The sequence below is a fragment of the Candoia aspera genome, chromosome 1, assembly GCF_035149785.1.
Source record: "Candoia aspera isolate rCanAsp1 chromosome 1, rCanAsp1.hap2, whole genome shotgun sequence".
Classification (NCBI taxonomy): domain Eukaryota; kingdom Metazoa; phylum Chordata; class Lepidosauria; order Squamata; family Boidae; genus Candoia; species Candoia aspera.
This window is the reverse complement of record NC_086153.1, coordinates 151328585-151345991: the sequence shown is the minus strand read 5'-3', so window position 1 is coordinate 151345991 and position 17407 is coordinate 151328585. Positions and strand designations below refer to the sequence as shown.

The 17407-nt window shown below is 40.7% G+C and overlaps 1 protein-coding gene across 1 annotated transcript; it reads right to left on the bottom strand.

Annotated features, from left to right (window-relative positions):
• Window positions 1–428: 428 nt before the first annotated feature.
• On the bottom strand, window positions 429–15478 carry GZF1 (GDNF inducible zinc finger protein 1). Its single transcript, XM_063315900.1, has 6 exons — window positions 15395–15478; window positions 10324–11671; window positions 6194–6288; window positions 4498–4665; window positions 2996–3153; window positions 429–2106 (listed from the first exon to the last, which is right to left on the bottom strand). The coding sequence occupies exons 2-6, from the start codon at window positions 11658–11660 to the stop codon at window positions 1747–1749; spliced, it is 2118 nt and encodes a 705-aa protein (XP_063171970.1). The 5' UTR covers window positions 11661–11671; window positions 15395–15478; the 3' UTR covers window positions 429–1746.
• Window positions 15479–17407: the final 1929 nt, after the last annotated feature.

Genomic DNA, 17407 nt, shown 5'->3' with positions numbered 1-17407 from the left:
AAAAAGGCACACTACTGATGCTTTTTGAATTAAAAAAAAAAAGTTCTTATCTCCACAACCTGTATGATGTAGGAAGCGTATTTTCATACTTTGGGGCAACTGCTTTATCTTGGTTACACTGCATGGTCTTTGGAGCTATGAGCCCTGAAACCTAATTGAGTAAACCTGTTTGTAAAAATCTACAGGTTTTCAAACAGTTCTTCCTATCCAAACATCTGTTTTGCCTTGCTTAGAATGTCAGCCCTGATTATAACTTAACTTGCCACAATAGATGAAGTGTAAACATAAGCAAATCTAAAACAGAAAAATTACATCCAGAGTATTTCAGGCCACTTCCAGAAACCTGAAGATTTTCTCGATTCAAAATGTTAATATAATAGGGCAAAGCAAGGCAATTTACAATAAATTATCTACAGCAAGATGCACCATCTTTGAGAAAACCATTTTTAATATTTTGGAGCAACCTGTTCTAAGAGCATACTGCTAATGAAATTCAAGTTACAAAACAGTCTTCTCCATAGGCAAATACCAGTAAGTAGAATACAGCAGCAGCTGGGAAAGAATCTCTAGGGGAACCAAGAACCATGTGGGAGTGCAGTACGTTCTAATTTCTGGGCAAAGAATGTACGATAGTGAGAAGACACCTACATGGATGGAAATAAGATGATGAATTTATAAAACAGAGGTGGGAACCTACAACTCTTTAAATGTTGCTAGATAACAGTGATCGAAGTCTCATTAGTACCCATGCTGGACGGCACTATGACTTGTAGTTTAGCAGCATCTCTGGAAAACCATCAGTTCCTCACCTCTGTAGTAGAGATAGTTAAGAACCCGACCATATGGGCAGATCAGTAGGGACTGAAGAAGGAAGAGACAGCTAAAAGGCTTACCTAGGAAGGAATTCAGCCCTAGAACTAAGCTTGTGAAATTATATTAAAAGATCTGTTTCAAGCTTCCGTCAAGAAGTAGTCTGTCATATTGATTACATGAATTTAAGGGTGCTCCATTCCTTTTACAAAACTGGGTCAACATCCAAATCATGGGAAAAGAGGGGAGAGGGGGCGTTCCCTTTCGCGCCTTCTGCCGTGATTGTAGACATCAATTCTAGGGGATGTCCAAAGTATCAGCTGCAGATTTTTGATAGGTGCAAAAAAGCTACGTGAGGGAAGGGGAACCCAGGATCTCATTGCGACAGCCAAGGAACATAGTTGGATTCAAATAGTGATTTTTTCCCCACATTTCCTCAGAACAATTCTGCTGTTTAGAAAAGCAGTGTACGGTATTTCCTACTATCTAAGATGAGATTTCTTTTAAAGAAAAAAAAAAAATTAAAATTGCATAAAGTATTGGGCCCAGAGAGAGATTGTGCTACAGTATTTCACATTCTTTTGCATACAGTATAAAAACAACGTTAAATAAGGGATAAAAAAGGAAGGTAACAGAATATTATGCCAAGAAGAAAAAAAAAAGAGAAATCTGGATTCAAACAGTACTGAACCTTAACTTCCTTTTATATTGACTGTGTGATCTGGACCCTACTTTACATTACGCAGACAAAACATGAAGGAGAGTACTTTTCTCTTTGACAAATGGGCTAAGTACTGAATTCATCCATTTGGATTCAACTAGTTTGAGTAGAACACAGGACTCTAACAGCTCCCTTTTACAGATCACTGTACTACAAGAGTTTACACAGCATGAAGCCATTTTCCCTTGTTGAACTCCTCCACGCAACTGGTGGTGCTATTCCATGTTCACCAAACTGTGAAGAGGTGGTTGAAGTGAGTCTGCCTGGGTGTGCAACACGGTGAGATCATGCAAAGCTGTGGCCACGGGTGCTTCCTGGGACCCCACTGCAGACCTCAATTTATAGTCTGTCACAACGGGAGATCCATTTTCATGCACAGCAGTCATGCTTTCTTGAATAGCCGTCAAACTTTGATAGTGCCCATTTTCAGAGAATGACAGCAGCTTCTCTGATAACTTGGGACGAGCTCCATTGTATTCCTCATCAGGAAGCTCAGTCTTATGATCCTCATCATTCTTAGAAGCACCTTCAACAACTACAAGAAAAGACTTCCAGGGTGTGTTCTTATCGTGAATCTATTAAAAAAAAGATTACGCATATTAAATCACTCATTAGTACTCATTAGGTTCTACAACACCTTCTCTAGTCTGAAGCTGTACCAAAGAGACACCATGCACAGAGCTCTAAACTCTGATTATGTGTGGAGGAGATTCTTAGTTAAGTAGCAGCCAATCTAGCTATTTTTCTTTCATTCCCCAATATAGCAAGATTAAAAATTTAGGAGCATTTTATGAGGCTTATATTCAACTAATAAAGCCTATGCTAAAGAAAGTTTAGAATTTAGGGAAGAATAATGGCTGGAGCAATTAAAATGTTGAAACAGCAAGAAGAGGGGCACATTTTTCCCAAGTGAAGGGAAGGTTCACTTGAAACATTACAAGTGAACTAAAAAAAATCTCAAACTTTAAACAAACTTGCATGTGCATTCATTTATATGTAAATTATTTTCTTCATGAAGGAACAGTTTGGGTGCTTTCTGATGGCAAAGATCAGGCTCTGCAATTGAAGCCCTTTGCTCTATATATCACATTCCTAAACTCTGTTGGGATGAGTCTTTGTGGATTTCCCCTCTTTCAAAATGAAAGCCTAAATTGTCACTATATTTATGAAAAGCCTGTTTTGGCAGATGTCACCAATCAGGAACTCAACAATACAACAGTAGGGAGGGTCTTTCATTCAGAGAAATCGAAATACCCTCTGCTAAGATGTGAAGGGTTCCCATTTTTTCCATCTGCATAAACTGCCCGCCCATGAAAAGCCCTTATTCTAGTCTCATTATCTAAGAGGTAACCATACTAGATTGTGGGATTCATACAAGGTATCCATCCCTGTCCTTTACTGCACCAATAACGTGTAACTGGAAACACACGAGAAATTTTCACAGAAGTGCCAGTTCTTCCTTACTGAGGTATGACGCCGAAGAGTAGATTTGTCAGTGAATGTCCGACCGCAGGCATTGCACATGAATGGTTTCTCCCCTGTGTGGATCCGATGGTGGCGTTGCAGGGCATTGAGCTGAGTGAACTGTTTGCCACACTGATCACAGCAGTAGGGACGCTCACCTGTAAGATAAAGCACATTATTACTATTTCCAACACTCAACTCTTCCAGGTTTGTAACTCTAGATAGCATAGAAAAAATTACAGTGTCCATCTGTAGGGCAACATCAATCCCCTCAGGGTACATCAGAATCCCCACCTATATAAATAATGTGAAGTTTTGCCAATGCAATGCAAGAATGACCTGACTGAGAGCCTTAGCCACACTGCTACCTTGCTGAGAGTACTGTGCTACTCGGCATATTTAGTCTAATTAAAAGCAACAACAATAATAATGATAATGCTACCAATTGGAGATTAAAGAAAAAGATTAAGCATAATCTCCTGAAGATTAATCAGGAGATTCTTTTCAAAAGATGCAAAGAACCTTAGCTGGTAATGCAGTTGCAGTACAATGAAATAGATTCTTACATACTTTAATGAGGAAAGTGCCTAGAAGTCTGGAAAACAGACTTTCAGGAAATAATATATGAAAGCTGAAAGCTACAGAGGAGTTGGAGAATTTGTAGGTAAGCAAACAACAACAGTAACAACCTGAAATCGTTAAAGCTAAAAAAAAAAAGGAACAGTAACCAGCAAGGATCATAAGCAGAGAAACAGGTTCATAGATGCACGTATAAAAACAGTGAAGTAAACAAAAGCAGACAAATTTTAAGTTAGGAACGAGAAGTTCAGTGAAAAGCAATGAAGTGGAGGGAAACAGTATAAGGGGAGAGCTACTATTTTCTGAAGAGCTCAAAGTGTAAACACTACATTCAAAGACAACAGGAAGAAATATTTACAGTGCTGCTTAAAATTTTGTGAAGCCTTTTGAAATTTCAATATTTCTGCATAAATATGACCTAAAACATGATCTTTTCTCCAAACAAGTCCTAAAACTAGATAAAAAGACCCCAATGAAACACATGAGTCAAAAACATGAGATCTGGGATCTCAAGCTATTGAAGATAGCATGTGTCTCTAGACAGTGTATGTCAGATTCAAATAATCTTAAATATTACATCTGAAACAATAATTTCTAACAATTGTTTTGCACTCAGCTACAGTTTGTTTTAAGCAAGAGACCATAGCAACTTGATTCACAAAGCCACAAATGATGGTTTACAAATCACAGTGACTGGCTGGGCAAAAACCCAAGAAACCATGGTATAATTCAATACTGTTGTGAGCTCAGCATAAAACAGACATCCTTAAAGGCTGGTGACCTGGCAGACAGCACTATGGGAACCTGGAAGTTGTAAAAGATGCTACTGTGATCAGGTAAAACCATCATCTAGCAAAAACTCTCTCTCTCAAATTTTCCAAAAAACCCAAACTTTTTCCTAAGCTGCTTCTGTAGCTTCCTACCTGTATGAACTTTGATGTGCTGATATAGTGAATTCCTCTGCGCAAATGTCCTGAAGCAAACTTCACATTTAAAGGGCTTAGATCCAGTGTGGATTCGATTATGGTGTTTCAAATACTCCTTGGAGGCAAAGCTCTTCCCACATGTTTCACACATGAAAGGTCGCTCTCCTAAAGCACATGGGATTTGGAAGAGAAAAGCAAAACGACTATTTTTACTGACACCAAGATCAACCAACACTCATGAACATGGATTTTGCACGCAAGGCCATCTACTTCTACTATGCACAATAAACACTTCCCATGACCATCATTATGCACAAGTTCTTTGGGGCCTGACAAACAGCTTTATGTCACAGAGGACATCAATTCACGCAGCATCCTCAAACTAGTTTAGCCTCCATAGCAGTGTTTCTCAAACTTGGCAACTTTCAGATCTGTGGACTTCAACTCCCAGAGCTCCCCAGCCAGCGTGGTAATCTACAGGTGTTGGACAAAAGGTCCCAGCCAGTACTTATTTATTTGATTTCTATAGCTGCCCATCTCAACAAGTGACTCTGGGTATGGCCAAGTTAAAAAATGGTTATAGAAAACCAAGTTCTCCCTGAATAATATTTTATACTGACATCTACAAAGTTAACATGGCAAAAGAGATTTCTCATAGGCATCCCACAGTTAATGATGAATGAAAACTTTTTATAGTCAACATTTTAAAAAGACTGAAACAAAAGACAGTGTTACTTTGCAATACAGTTCCTACATCAGAGTTACATGTAATTAGATCCATTAGATTTTTTATAGCTGTTACAAAAAGCCAGTTATCTCATACCCAGAATTGCTGTAGGACTTAAGAATAACATGAGATTGAGATAAAACCACAGCAACGTTGGCATATAGCTGGCTTGGAACCAACTTACCAGCTAGCTAAGGGGGATGTAGAGCATGTACATATGCTTGATTATGGAGTTATTAAGAATTAAACAGCAAGATTGCCAATACATATCCCTGCTTAACACAGTAACATATTGTGGCATTTCCAACAAAGTTGGAAATAGTTAATGTAATGAAGGAAGGAACTTATCCTGCTCTGGATGACTGCAGATGGTTTACCAGAATCTCATTTATGCTACTGCAGTAGACAGTAAGGCTGTTTTCAAATGAACTACAAACGACCCAACTATGGTTTAGGCTAGCATGTTGTATAAACCTGTCCATGTGATTTTTATGATTTCAGGTATCAAGTAAATCTACCCAACTGAGTTAATTGAGTGAACTGGGATTCAGTTAACCATGGGAAAATATGCCTGTGAACAGAACATACCCCAAGTTACTAGCTAGTCTACAGAATAATTATCTCAGTTTGGTTGATACTGCTAATAGTAAAGTTTCTAAATAACAAATCATAAGATTTAACAAGATGTAATAACAACCTACTCTTGATCACTTGATCTGCTTTTTGAAAACAGGAAACTGAATTTCTCTTGATTCCAATAATAGCCTTGAGCCACAGAGTTCTGGAAAACAGACTGGGCAAACAGAATGGGCTCCCCATATTAAGGTATACAGAAATTTTTCTAAACTGGTGAGGACCAGATAAATATTTTTATATTGACAAAGAATAAAATTTGATAGCCATCAATCTGCAAGCACATTCTTAAAAAAAAAACTGGAATGTAAAAATGCAGTATTATCCTAGTACCTGTATGGCATCTTTTATGATATATAAGCATGTGATTTTGTGTAAATCTTGCTCCACAATCATTACAAACAAATGGTTTTTCACCTGTGTGGATTCTGAAATAAGAAAAAAATAACACAAATCAAGACAAGTATAACACTTCCTCCTCAGCATCACGGAGCAATAACCAGGGATCAGCAATTAATGGCATTCACTGGGGTGACTCTTAAAGGTTACCAGTCCAGAGGGGGATCCCTCCCATAGCCTGGGAAATGTAATACCTAGCATATACTTGTGCATGATGTGCCCAATGCAATGGACAGTCTCTACATAGAAGTCTTCTATGTATACACTTTTCCAGTTGAATGGCAGGATGAGATGACCTTTCATATTAAAAAGACATTTTTAACAAAATTCAGAGAATAAAAGTCTAGGCATACTGCCCCTCAAGAGAGAGAAATTAGAAATAAATTTCAAAACTGACAAGAGAATGGTCTAATTAAAGGTTATTTTCTTAAAATGAAAAGCAATAGCAATCTAAATTAACCTGCAATAAAAAGAACAAACATGATTAAAATTTAACTTGTGAAATGAATCAACTAAATTGCCTCAACTTTCTGATTAATAATATAGTCCTATTGTTGCATTTATTGTAGGAAATATTGCAAATACTGTAAATATTTCAAAAGCTGGGAAAAAATATTCACTTGCAGAAGCTCTATGGCAATTGCATTTTGATCTCCTTAAATAAGAAAATTATAGTACATAATTAATTATAATCAATCATACTGGGCTATGATTAATCATAAACTGGGTTTTTACCTACATGCCTCATTTCTTCTGCTGAGGCCAACGACTGTTCAACAATATTTAATATGTCTGGCTCAGCAAGCAAGAAGCCTATTTTTTCAAAATAATAAATATGTGGACTATAGCTCAGCTCCTCTCTATGAGTCCAGGCAGCATTCCATACCTTGTCTCTAAAATAATTATTATTCCTGAATGGAGTAGCATGAAGGAGCAAAATGCCCCTATGACCTTGTAATCAGATACAGAATTCACCACAAATATCTGCATTAGGAAATGAGGTAAGGGTATCCAAACCCCATTTAATTATCAATTGTCTCTCCTATATTACAAGGGTTGAACAAAAAGTAATGCCTCCAATGTTATATAAGTTAACAGATGGCAGTACTGATGTACCAGAAGCTTTGATAAATTCTTCGGCATGTTTTTTCACTTCAATTAGCAGGAAATTGCTGTGAGAAGACTCTGTTGTTATTGTTCATGAAATGGAAGCCTGCTGAGTACTTGTCAGTGAGCTTTAAGCAATGCACCGTGATTGAAGTTTTGATTGCCAAAGGAGTCCCTCCAACTGAAATTCACACCAAATGTAGATTGTTTGGGGTGATTACTGTGTTGATGTGAGTGCTGTGCATCACTGAGCCAAAAAATGTAAAGATTATGAACTGGGAAAGGTTGATTTGTATAATCAAGGACAAAGTAGATGACCTGTGATAGCAACCAGTGAGACTCACATGAGGAAGTTTGATAAACAGGTTAAGGAGAATTGGCGAATCACTCAAAGGGAAACAACCATAGCATTTTAGAGGAAAGTCTGGGTCACATTACTGATATACTTCAGCATTATAAGGTTTGTGCAAGATAATGTTCCTTACATGCTGATAGCAGAAACAAAAGCTTTCAAGAGCTGAAATTCGCCGGCAATTGTTGTACACTACAAGAATAAAGGTATTTCTTCATTGCACTGCGACAGCCAGTGAAATATGAGCTCATCAATATGATTCAGAAATGAAACATCAGTCCATGGAATATCACTACAAAGCTTCACCTACTAAAAAAAAAAAGTTCAAAACACAGGCTTTGGCAACAAAACTTACAGTTACAGCTTTTTGGGATGCTGTTGATATTATCTATGTGGATTTCCTTGAACCTAGCACCACTATCAACCCAAAATGCCTCCAAACAATGATTATGCAAAGTTTGGAAGCACAAGGAGATCTGGATGCAACTTGACAACACTAGGGCTTGTATCTCACGAGCCACCCAAGAGACAATGGCAAAGTTTGACCTCACTGTATTACCCCATCTGCTATACAGTCCAGACTTGGCACCATGCAACTTCCACCTTTTCCCATAATCAAAGGGATACCTTCATAGGCATCTGACTCAAATTAAGAGGTGGTAAGAGGACTAGGCTGAAGAGACAATTTCTTGTGACAGCTTTAAGAAGCTTGTACATCATTGGCAGAAGTGTGTAGTGAATGGTAGTTATTATATGGAGAAGTAAATACAGGTAATAAAAAAGCTCATTTCAAGGACCATTTTCCTGTTTCATTTATTAAAATATTCCTATTTAAACTAAAGTTATGGAGGTGTAGGCATTACTTTTCATTCAACCCCTGTATGTCCAAACTTCCCCTCTATTTCCAAGAGCGAGTGCCAGCAGGATCTTATCCCAGATGATTCACAGGGAAGGATCCAATTTGCCTGCTGCTCCACAACAGGAAGTACCAAAACAACAGAGCCTCTGAAGCAGCCTTCTCCAATTCTATGCCTTCCAAATGCATTAGACCTCAGCTCCTGTCATTTTTAATCAGCATGGATGTCAGTTATATTGGCTGAGAGATTGTGGAAGTTATAGCTCAGTATTACAAGGGGCCACCAGGTTGGGTGAATCCATGTTGCTCTTTAGGTTACAAAAGTAGATCAGCCTTGTTCTAACCTTCTATGTATTCCTGGATCTGAAAGTCAGTGGCATACATCTTGGCTGTAGTGCTTAGCCACTGTATCCCAGCTAGGAAGTCATGGAAAAAGTCATTCAGACATCATCCTAAATCGTTGCTTAGCACAACATAAGCACCCACAGCTTCCTCCCAAGCATGCCTATTCCCCTATCCAACTCCCTTTGCTTGCACAATCTTAACTGGTACATTAGGTAAGCACAGCTGCCTACTTCATCCAAACTTAGAGTTTGTATTGATTATCTTCAACAAATCAAATTCGTAACTGATGAAGTTGGATTGTTTTGAAATTAGACTTCACTGGTGTTAAACCATAATCTCCAGTTTAGACAAAACAACATCAGGATCAATTGAAACTAGAAAGCTTCTGAAATTCTCCTCCCAGCCGAGAGAAAGCTAGGGACAATGACTACCCAAAAAGGCTACGTTCACTTATGTCACACTAACCCATGGCTTACAGTCTAGCATCCAAATATGATAATAGTTTTTCATATCCCTTATTTTACTTGCCTGGCTATAGTAACAGGAAAGCACTATACAGCCAAGCACAGGCAGAAGTAACTCTTTCTTAAAGACAATCCAATTTCAAGTTCTTGTCTTACCAAGAAAATACCATTTCTACTCCCTGGAAGTAATATTAGGCATATTAAACATACCCTGGCTTCCTTTCAGACCTTGCATCAGAAATCTAGCCAAAAGCAGTTATTAGAATTGTTCACTTGGAACCCTTAAACTTCCACTGAGACAATATGTCTACTTGGACACAGCCAGCTGGTGAATGTTTGCTCCCTGAATATTTAATATGGTAAACTGTCACCTGTACTGATTAGCTCCCAAATCATGTCAAAATGAACAGTGGAAGGAACCACAGTTCTGTGAGTTCCAGCCGACCGCATGTCCAGAGAGCACCAGGATGAGAAGGCTGTCTGAGAATACCACCGTAACATTCTTGAGTATTCCAAGTACTACCTAGTCAAGGCTTCAATCAAGATCTATGAACTGGTTTTGAGGCACGTGACACCCTGCTACAATTCTCCTCCTCCACTTTTGCACAGTATTGTATTTTACCCAATGCAGTCTGTCACTGGAAGCCTTTTCTGATGTTTGACATTCCCACAATATGCACATGTTAATAAACAGGACTCTAAATGTCCTCAGTTGTTTAGCTGAGGCTTACATTGATTCCAAAGTATGTTATGGTGGCTCGGGAGCATTTTAGATCAGGACTGTGATCTGCAGTTTCAAAGGAAAACCCGTACTCTGAACCTGCTACAGAGGAGCTCCAACCCACGTTTACTTTCTTGGCCAGGAAGAAGCTGCCTCGGGGAGGGCATTAGCTTTCTGCCCAGAGATTTAGCTAACAAGGCCCGTTCCGTCTGTTCATACCTCGTGTGTGTTTTAAGTGCCGAAGGCTGAGAAAACTTAGCCTCACACTCTGTGCACCCATAAGGCTTGTCGCCTGTGTGTGTCCTTTCATGAAGCCTCAGGGCTGTTTTGGAGCTCAAACCCTTTCCACATTGTAGGCAGTGATGACGCTCCCCACCACCCTCATGAACCTGCAGAATGTGCCGCTTGACGTCCTTCTTGCGCTTGAACTTCTTACCACAGAGCTCACACGGGAAGTGGCGCTCACTGCTGTGGACATGGCGCTGGTGGCTTTTGAGGTTGCACCGGTTGGCAAAAGTCTGGCCGCAGGTTTCGCAGCGGTAAATGATTTCAGCCGCAATGCCGTGGCTGTGCTTGATGTGTTTCAGAAAGCTCTTCTCATAGAGGAACTCTCGCTCACAAGTACTGCAGGTAAAGTTGCCACTGCGGTTCTTTTTATCCTCCTCCAATTTGTTCAGGTTTTCTCCCCGGTGGTCCTCAGCACCTTCACACCCTTTCTCCTCTAGTTTCACACTAGTCTGATCTCTCTCCGCCTCCCCCACTTTCTCCTGTACGCCCTGGTCTTTGGAAAGCCGGCTCTCCTCCACCACAGCTTCAGCGAACTTCTGTTGCTCTCGCAGGCGCCTTGTGTACTTCTTCTTGGGTATCTCTACAAACACTTTTCTGCCAGCCAATCTGCCACTTGCCCGCCTGATTTTGGCACAGGGGGCCTTCAGGGCCTCTTTTTTTTTGTCCAACTTCTCCTTTAATTTCAGGGTGGGGGCCTCGAGGTCCGCTCCAGTCCTGGGTCTTCTGAGTGCAGAACTTGCAAAACAGTCCATGTCCCCTTGAGGTTCGGTGATTGTTTTGGGCTCAAGTAAAGCGCCAGGATGGGCCCCGCCATCCTCATCAGTATCCTGTGCCTCAGAAAAATTCTGCAACTCCAGCAATACCGACTCAAGCATTTGTTTCTTGAGCTGAAAGCAGGTCTCTGACAAATCTAAACATTTCAGTTTCTCAGCCACTTCCAGCATGCGTTGTACCCGATCTTCTTCCACCTCTACCCGGGCAGTATAAACAAACTCCAGAAAAGATGCAAAGTCAGCTACCTGGACTTCGTTCAGTAACACATTGGTCCTTGGCCCATCCATGCCTTTTTCATTAAGAAAGACCTCTTTAAAGAACTTGCTTGTGGCTGCCAGCACAGCTTTGTGAGCAACAAACTCTGCCCTGACGCCTTGATATTCTACGCTCACGGTCACATCACAAAGGTGGCCTAGGAGACGCAGCTGGTGCATTTCATTCAGAAGGTTGATTGGTGAGGATTTGGATTCCAGGAGAACAGCATTACTTTCCATCTTCTTCTTCTCTAGAAATACATTATTACATGTTAATAGTCTGCCAGACAAATGAGTTCAAGAACACAAACTAATGTTCTCCTAACCAGTTGGAAGAAGGAAATAAACCTGTAAAATGTACAAAATTCAGTTATGGCCCATCCAATCAATGAATGGTATAGCAATTTCCTTTGCAGCAGGAGCTCACAGACTTTAATAAGATAGGCTACCAGTGATTTGCAACTGCATCTCCCTAAGTTGTCTGGCATATACAGGTAGTCCTTGTAACCATCATAATTGTGAATAGTCGCTAAATGAGGCAGTCACTAAACAAGGACTAACTATATAAAGAACAAGAGAGGAGAAGCTGATTTATTATTTTCTATGTTGAAAACTATTGTAAAGCTTTTAAGACAGCTTCCAGAATTAAAAAAATTGTGTTCAAAATGGGAATAAAAAAAGATGTGATATGGTGTGAAAACAACTCACATTTAAGGTAAAAATAACTTAAAGTCCTTGCAATATTTTAAAAAATCATAGGTGGATGATAGCTTTATCCAACCAAAAAAGAAGTGTGTGACATTGGACCAACATGGTTATCTATTGCTTTCTATGGGAAGACACATGTTTTTCACCTGATGCTGAAAGACAAAAGGGAGACACTAAGGAGGTGAACCTTCCTGGGAAAGGCCCTTATACTTGTACCCACCACAGCATTTTACCTGACCAAGAATGGAAAGAACCAACAGCCCTCTTTGTATTGGACTTGGTTTTGCAGTGCCGTTTTACTCTTCTGCCACTATAAGCTTAGAGCAGAAAAAGAGATTTAAAAATCACTCCTGAGTAGGATGGCGTACCAAAGAATCTATACCTACAAAAGGGAGGATGAAAAAATACATAGCCCACAAAGTGATTAGTTAATTATATACCTGCAATGAGAGGCAAAGCTGCTTAGTTCAGCTCTTAAATGGAATACAAGTCTGGGGTTGGGGAGGGGAGGGGAGGGCTCCTGGCCTCCCTGAAGTAAAGCTCAACAAATCTGAAAGTTCTTTGCCATCCCTTCCCTTTTTCTCAGCCCCATTGAAAGTCCTGTTCCTCAACTCAGAATAACAGACCCTTTTGCAGCTTTCTTATAATTTTCAGTTCGCTGCTGCACAGCCCACAGATCCTTCCATCTTGACACTCACCCCTGAACTGCTTAACATTCACATCTCAGATCTCTTCATTTGGAAACTGGGAGGAAGAGTTAATCACAGTTAACCACTCTACCCAGATTGAGATGACACATAGACCTATGGCTAAGGTAAGTAAACCTGTAACCAATTAGTGCCTTAACCAAAGTTTGATCCATGGTCTGACTTTGGATAACCTGCCCATCTGATAGCCAGTTGGCTTCCCATGTCATATAAACTCAGTCCAAGAACTGGGGTCCACATTTGCTTGTTTTCCTCACCTTTTTTCCTTTCACACAACCTCATTTAGATTGTAAACTGGCAGATAAGCTTATGCAAGTTGTTCTGAAAGCCTTTTCTGATTGAAGAGGGTCAAAAGCACCTCAAAATCCTTAAATGAATAAGTGAAAATAGTACTATCGATGAGCAGTAAGAAAATTGTTTTTTAAAAATCTCAATTCAATTTCCTTATTTCCATTATTTCCTAACAAATTTTATCTTTAATATGTTGATTTACTTCTAAGTAAAAACATTTACACTGTTTTTCATTCTATCAGGCTTTGTATCTCTTTGTCACAATGTACGTTTTGAAGGCTTTGTATGCCTCAAACGAGGGTTTTCCTTATGACCCTGATGGTTTGTAAAGTTCACAATAGGAATATATGAAAAAGCAATTTTGCATGTTCTTTCCAGAGTTGTTCATCCTGCCTGGGCAAATACAAGTGAAATGGAGTATGTGACAAGGTACATACAGGGGTTCAGGGGATGGCACATTGTGAAACGCCATGTTACCTCAGTGTAACGCTAGACCAAACATTAACCTTTAAAAGACATTGTTGCAACTTAAAGCAAAAGATTTCCACCTGTAATAATCCTCTCAGGAAGTTGGCTGGCACTACTTGGGGTGCTCACCCTACTACTCAATGCACAGCCGCCCTTGCATTGTGCTACTCGGCGGGAGAGTATGCCTGCCCCGTTTGGGGCCGCTCTGCGCACTCTACACAGGCAGATAGGGCACTTAGTGACACATGCCACATAGTTACCGGATGTTTATGCTCCACTCCACTTGATAAATTATGTATCTTGGAGGGAATAGCCCCGCCAGCCATTAGGAGGAGTGTGGCACAAGGCGTGGAATATGGGAAGGCGTTACACAATCCAACACACCCATTATTTGGCCAAGCACCTCCTACAAAAAGATTGAAGTCAAGAAGGAGTTTCTTAGACTGCACTGAGGAGATTGCTACTACACCCCAAACAAAACGATTAAAAAGATGGAAATCTCAAGTAAAACATCTTCATAATTGGATAGAAGCACTTGAGGAGTTACCTGGAGGTTCGGAAGAGGAGTGGACAGTTTGGAGATGTTTAAACAGATTGCGCACTGCTTTGGTCAGAACTAAAGATAATATGGAAAAATGGGGGTTTCTCCCTGAGGGCAAGGATATTTGCTGCGAATGCGGCAATATTCAAGCAACTACCCATCTTTTACAGTGCCCTTTGGGACCGACATGCACACAGAGTGACTTACTGGTCAGAAACACCTCTGCCATCAATGTGGCCCGGCATTGGGCTAGAGTTAAATAAATTTTATATTTTTATTAAATGTTTTTTACTTTTTAACTTTTAATTAATACTTTCCCCCTTTCTATTTCCTGCACTTCTGGCTCGAAAGGAGATGAGAGGCAGGGCCTCACAGGTATCTGGTTACCCCCCTTCTGTTTTATTCACTGACAGGAAGAAGCCAAGCTTTATCATAACAATCAAGCAGTTTCATTCTCCCAACTCCAAGCACCGCTAATTCTTTTGCTAACAATTTCCCCCTTCCAACTGACAGCCTGACACAGCCTTACAAAAGTATCAGATGAACATTTTCTCTCATCTCTAACTTCTAGTTCAAAGCCATTTTAAACACAAACTGCTTAGAAATTATAATATGTATTTAAAGTATGTGTATCTTCACTATTTTTTTTTAAATCGCCTACTTCCATCTACATTAATATATACTCTTCTCTCCCAGCTGAACTTCACCCCAGATTTCCTCTCATTCTCTCTGCTGTCCTCCCCTTCCACTCTGTACAAATTTTAATTTAGCCTTCCCTAACTTGATGCCCCCCACAGATACGGGACTGCAAGTCCTATTTTATCCTAGGCAGCACGGACAACGGCTAAGGGTAACGAGTTGTCAGAAACACACTTGGAAGACACCAAGGCTTGGGGGAGGAGGGACCGTTCTGCGATCTTTTTGTCCAGCGCATTGATACCACTGCATAAATCACTCCCCCTCTTACTGAGCTGGCTGCGAATACACTGCCAGCTCACAGCCAGACAGTATTTTTTGGAAATGAGGCCTTCCTCAGTTCTGCTCCGCGATCTCTTCCTGGCAGCATTCTGGAGGACACCCCCTCCCCTCCACTGGAGGAGGATGATGATGATAATAATAGTAATAGTGGTATCACTTTGTCTCGCTCCGTCTTCCCCCTTCATAAGGGCAAGCCCACTTCTCCAGCCCCCTTCGGCCCTCCCTCGAAGCGCCGCGGACCAGCCGTACCCCCCGCTTCGACTCCCCCCCGTCCCACTCACCGGGCAGCCCCGCAGCATCCCCTCAGGGCAGGATTGCCCCCCGTCACGCTTCCACATCCGGTAACGGCCGCTCCTCCGCCCCTTCCTCCCAATGACGCCACGGCATATCTATGGCGTTCGTTGCCAGGAGAAGGCGGAGGGAGGGGTCAAATTTTATTGGGACTTCCGCCGTGCTCCTGAGGAGCAGGGGGGCTGCTCTATTGTCCTACCAAAGCAGAGAAAGGCCTTTCACCATAGAGACATCGAGGACTAGAAGGGCGGCCCTCTCCGTGCTTAGTGGAGGTCCGGGGTACCGAGTCGCTTTTTCGAGTATTCCTTCCCGCGGTGTCGTGGCTCGCTCGACTGTCTCACCCACTTGATTAGCCCAGCTTTGGGATTCCCAGTGAACCATACACCGATCCGACGTCTGGTTTTGCAGCACGTACCTTTGAGTGAAAAAGTGCCAGCTGGGTGACCTTGGGCCAGTCCCTCTCTCTCAGCCCTAGGAAGGAGGCAATGGCAAACCGCTTCCGGAAAAACCCTTGCCAAGAAAACTGCAGGGACTCGTCCAAGCATTTTCCGAGAATCCGACACGATTGAACAGATTAAAAAAAACATACCCCGGGTTTAGTACGTGTGTATCTCCACTAAGTCACAAAGAAGCAAACTTCTTTTGTTGGGTGTGTTTTGTAAACAGTCTAAAAGTAGTAAATCTTGCGAAAGGTGAGAATAACTTTTTAAACGAGATGCAGCAATTCTTGCCTATGTAAGCGTTCCACCTTTGTCCTCGTTATGTGAATGCAAATAACTAGCATGCAAATCACCCAAGTCAAAAGTACAATCATCATACCAGGAAGCCTAGACAAGAGTATGGCTAAGCCAGTGTTTCTCCACCTTGGCGACTTTTAAGACCTGTGGACTTCAACTCCCAGAATTCCCCAGCCAGCCTGGAAGTTAAAGTCCACAGGTCTTAAAGTCGCCAAGGTGGAGAAACACTGGGCTAAGCATTCTAACAGCATGAACAGGAATTAACTCCCACAATTCGTTTATGATGCAAAGTATGTGGAATGATTTCATGGGAAGCAGCAAATTTAGTGCCTCTTTTCATAAGTGCCTGCATTTGTACAGGGCACAGCAGCCCCAAATAAAGGCAATACCTCAAAAAACAAAGTGAAATGACTGAATCCCAGTTTATCTTAGTTATATAAAACACTTTAAATGTAGGGTGTGTATTATATTAACATACAGAAGCATCCTTTGAATTATCATAAATTATCCCATTTTTTTACTCTGTACAACTCTGCTGTCTAGAGGTGCTCCAGTTGCATAAGTATTACTATAAGAAAATCCCACTTAAAAAAAATCTGTATTCTTTCAGATTGAGTGGTCTTTAATGTTTACAGTCCTACACGACTCTTGTTCTGAACTACTGCAAGCTATTTTGTCTTCTCCCATTGTCTTGTTTGCTTTTCTTATTTATGCAGCACTTTATAAATACTAACTTCTCTTGTTTTAATCAGCTGCTGCTGCTGCTGCTTAAAACCTTGCATTGGGTAATTATCCCCAAATCCAGCAAAAATGCCTTATTCTTATCTTCAAAGGCTTCCATAACCTTTTCATCTTTTCTCTCCAGCATTGTATCTTCCAACATACAAAAGTCTCTTACTTATAATTGGAACTTCTATTTTCTTCAAGTTATTCCACACATCCCTTTCCCCAATCCCTTATTTGCAGGCAATTTCAGTGCTAGGTAGTAGCTGACTAAGTAATTCTACAGATCTATCCAAAAGCACAATATAATTTACACATATCACTTTAGGGTCACATTCTTACAAAACCTTATGCTTCTGCAATAGAGTAGGTCACATTACTTTTTTCTGCTTCTCTTCCTGTATTACGTTTATTGTGTTGAATTTTAGATTATACTTCAATCAAGGCTGGTAGGACAAGCTACCATATACAAATGTCACTTCCCCATGCACTGATGTTGCCTCGACTGGTAGTAAAACATCTGCAGGAAGAGAAACAAGCTTA

Bases quoted from the DNA above. Each gene is read 5' to 3' on its own strand.
- GZF1 (XM_063315900.1), bottom strand. From the start codon at position 11,660: ATGGAAAGTAATGCTGTTCTCCTGGAATCCAAATCCTCACCAATCAAC. The intron at 4,666-6,193 runs GTACTAGGATAA...CATGTGCTTTAG, and splicing joins TCATAAAAGATGCCATACAG to GAGAGCGACCTTTCATGTGT. The intron at 2,107-2,995 runs GTAAGGAAGAAC...TTTTTTTAATAG, and splicing joins CTCTTCGGCGTCATACCTCA to ATTCACGATAAGAACACACC.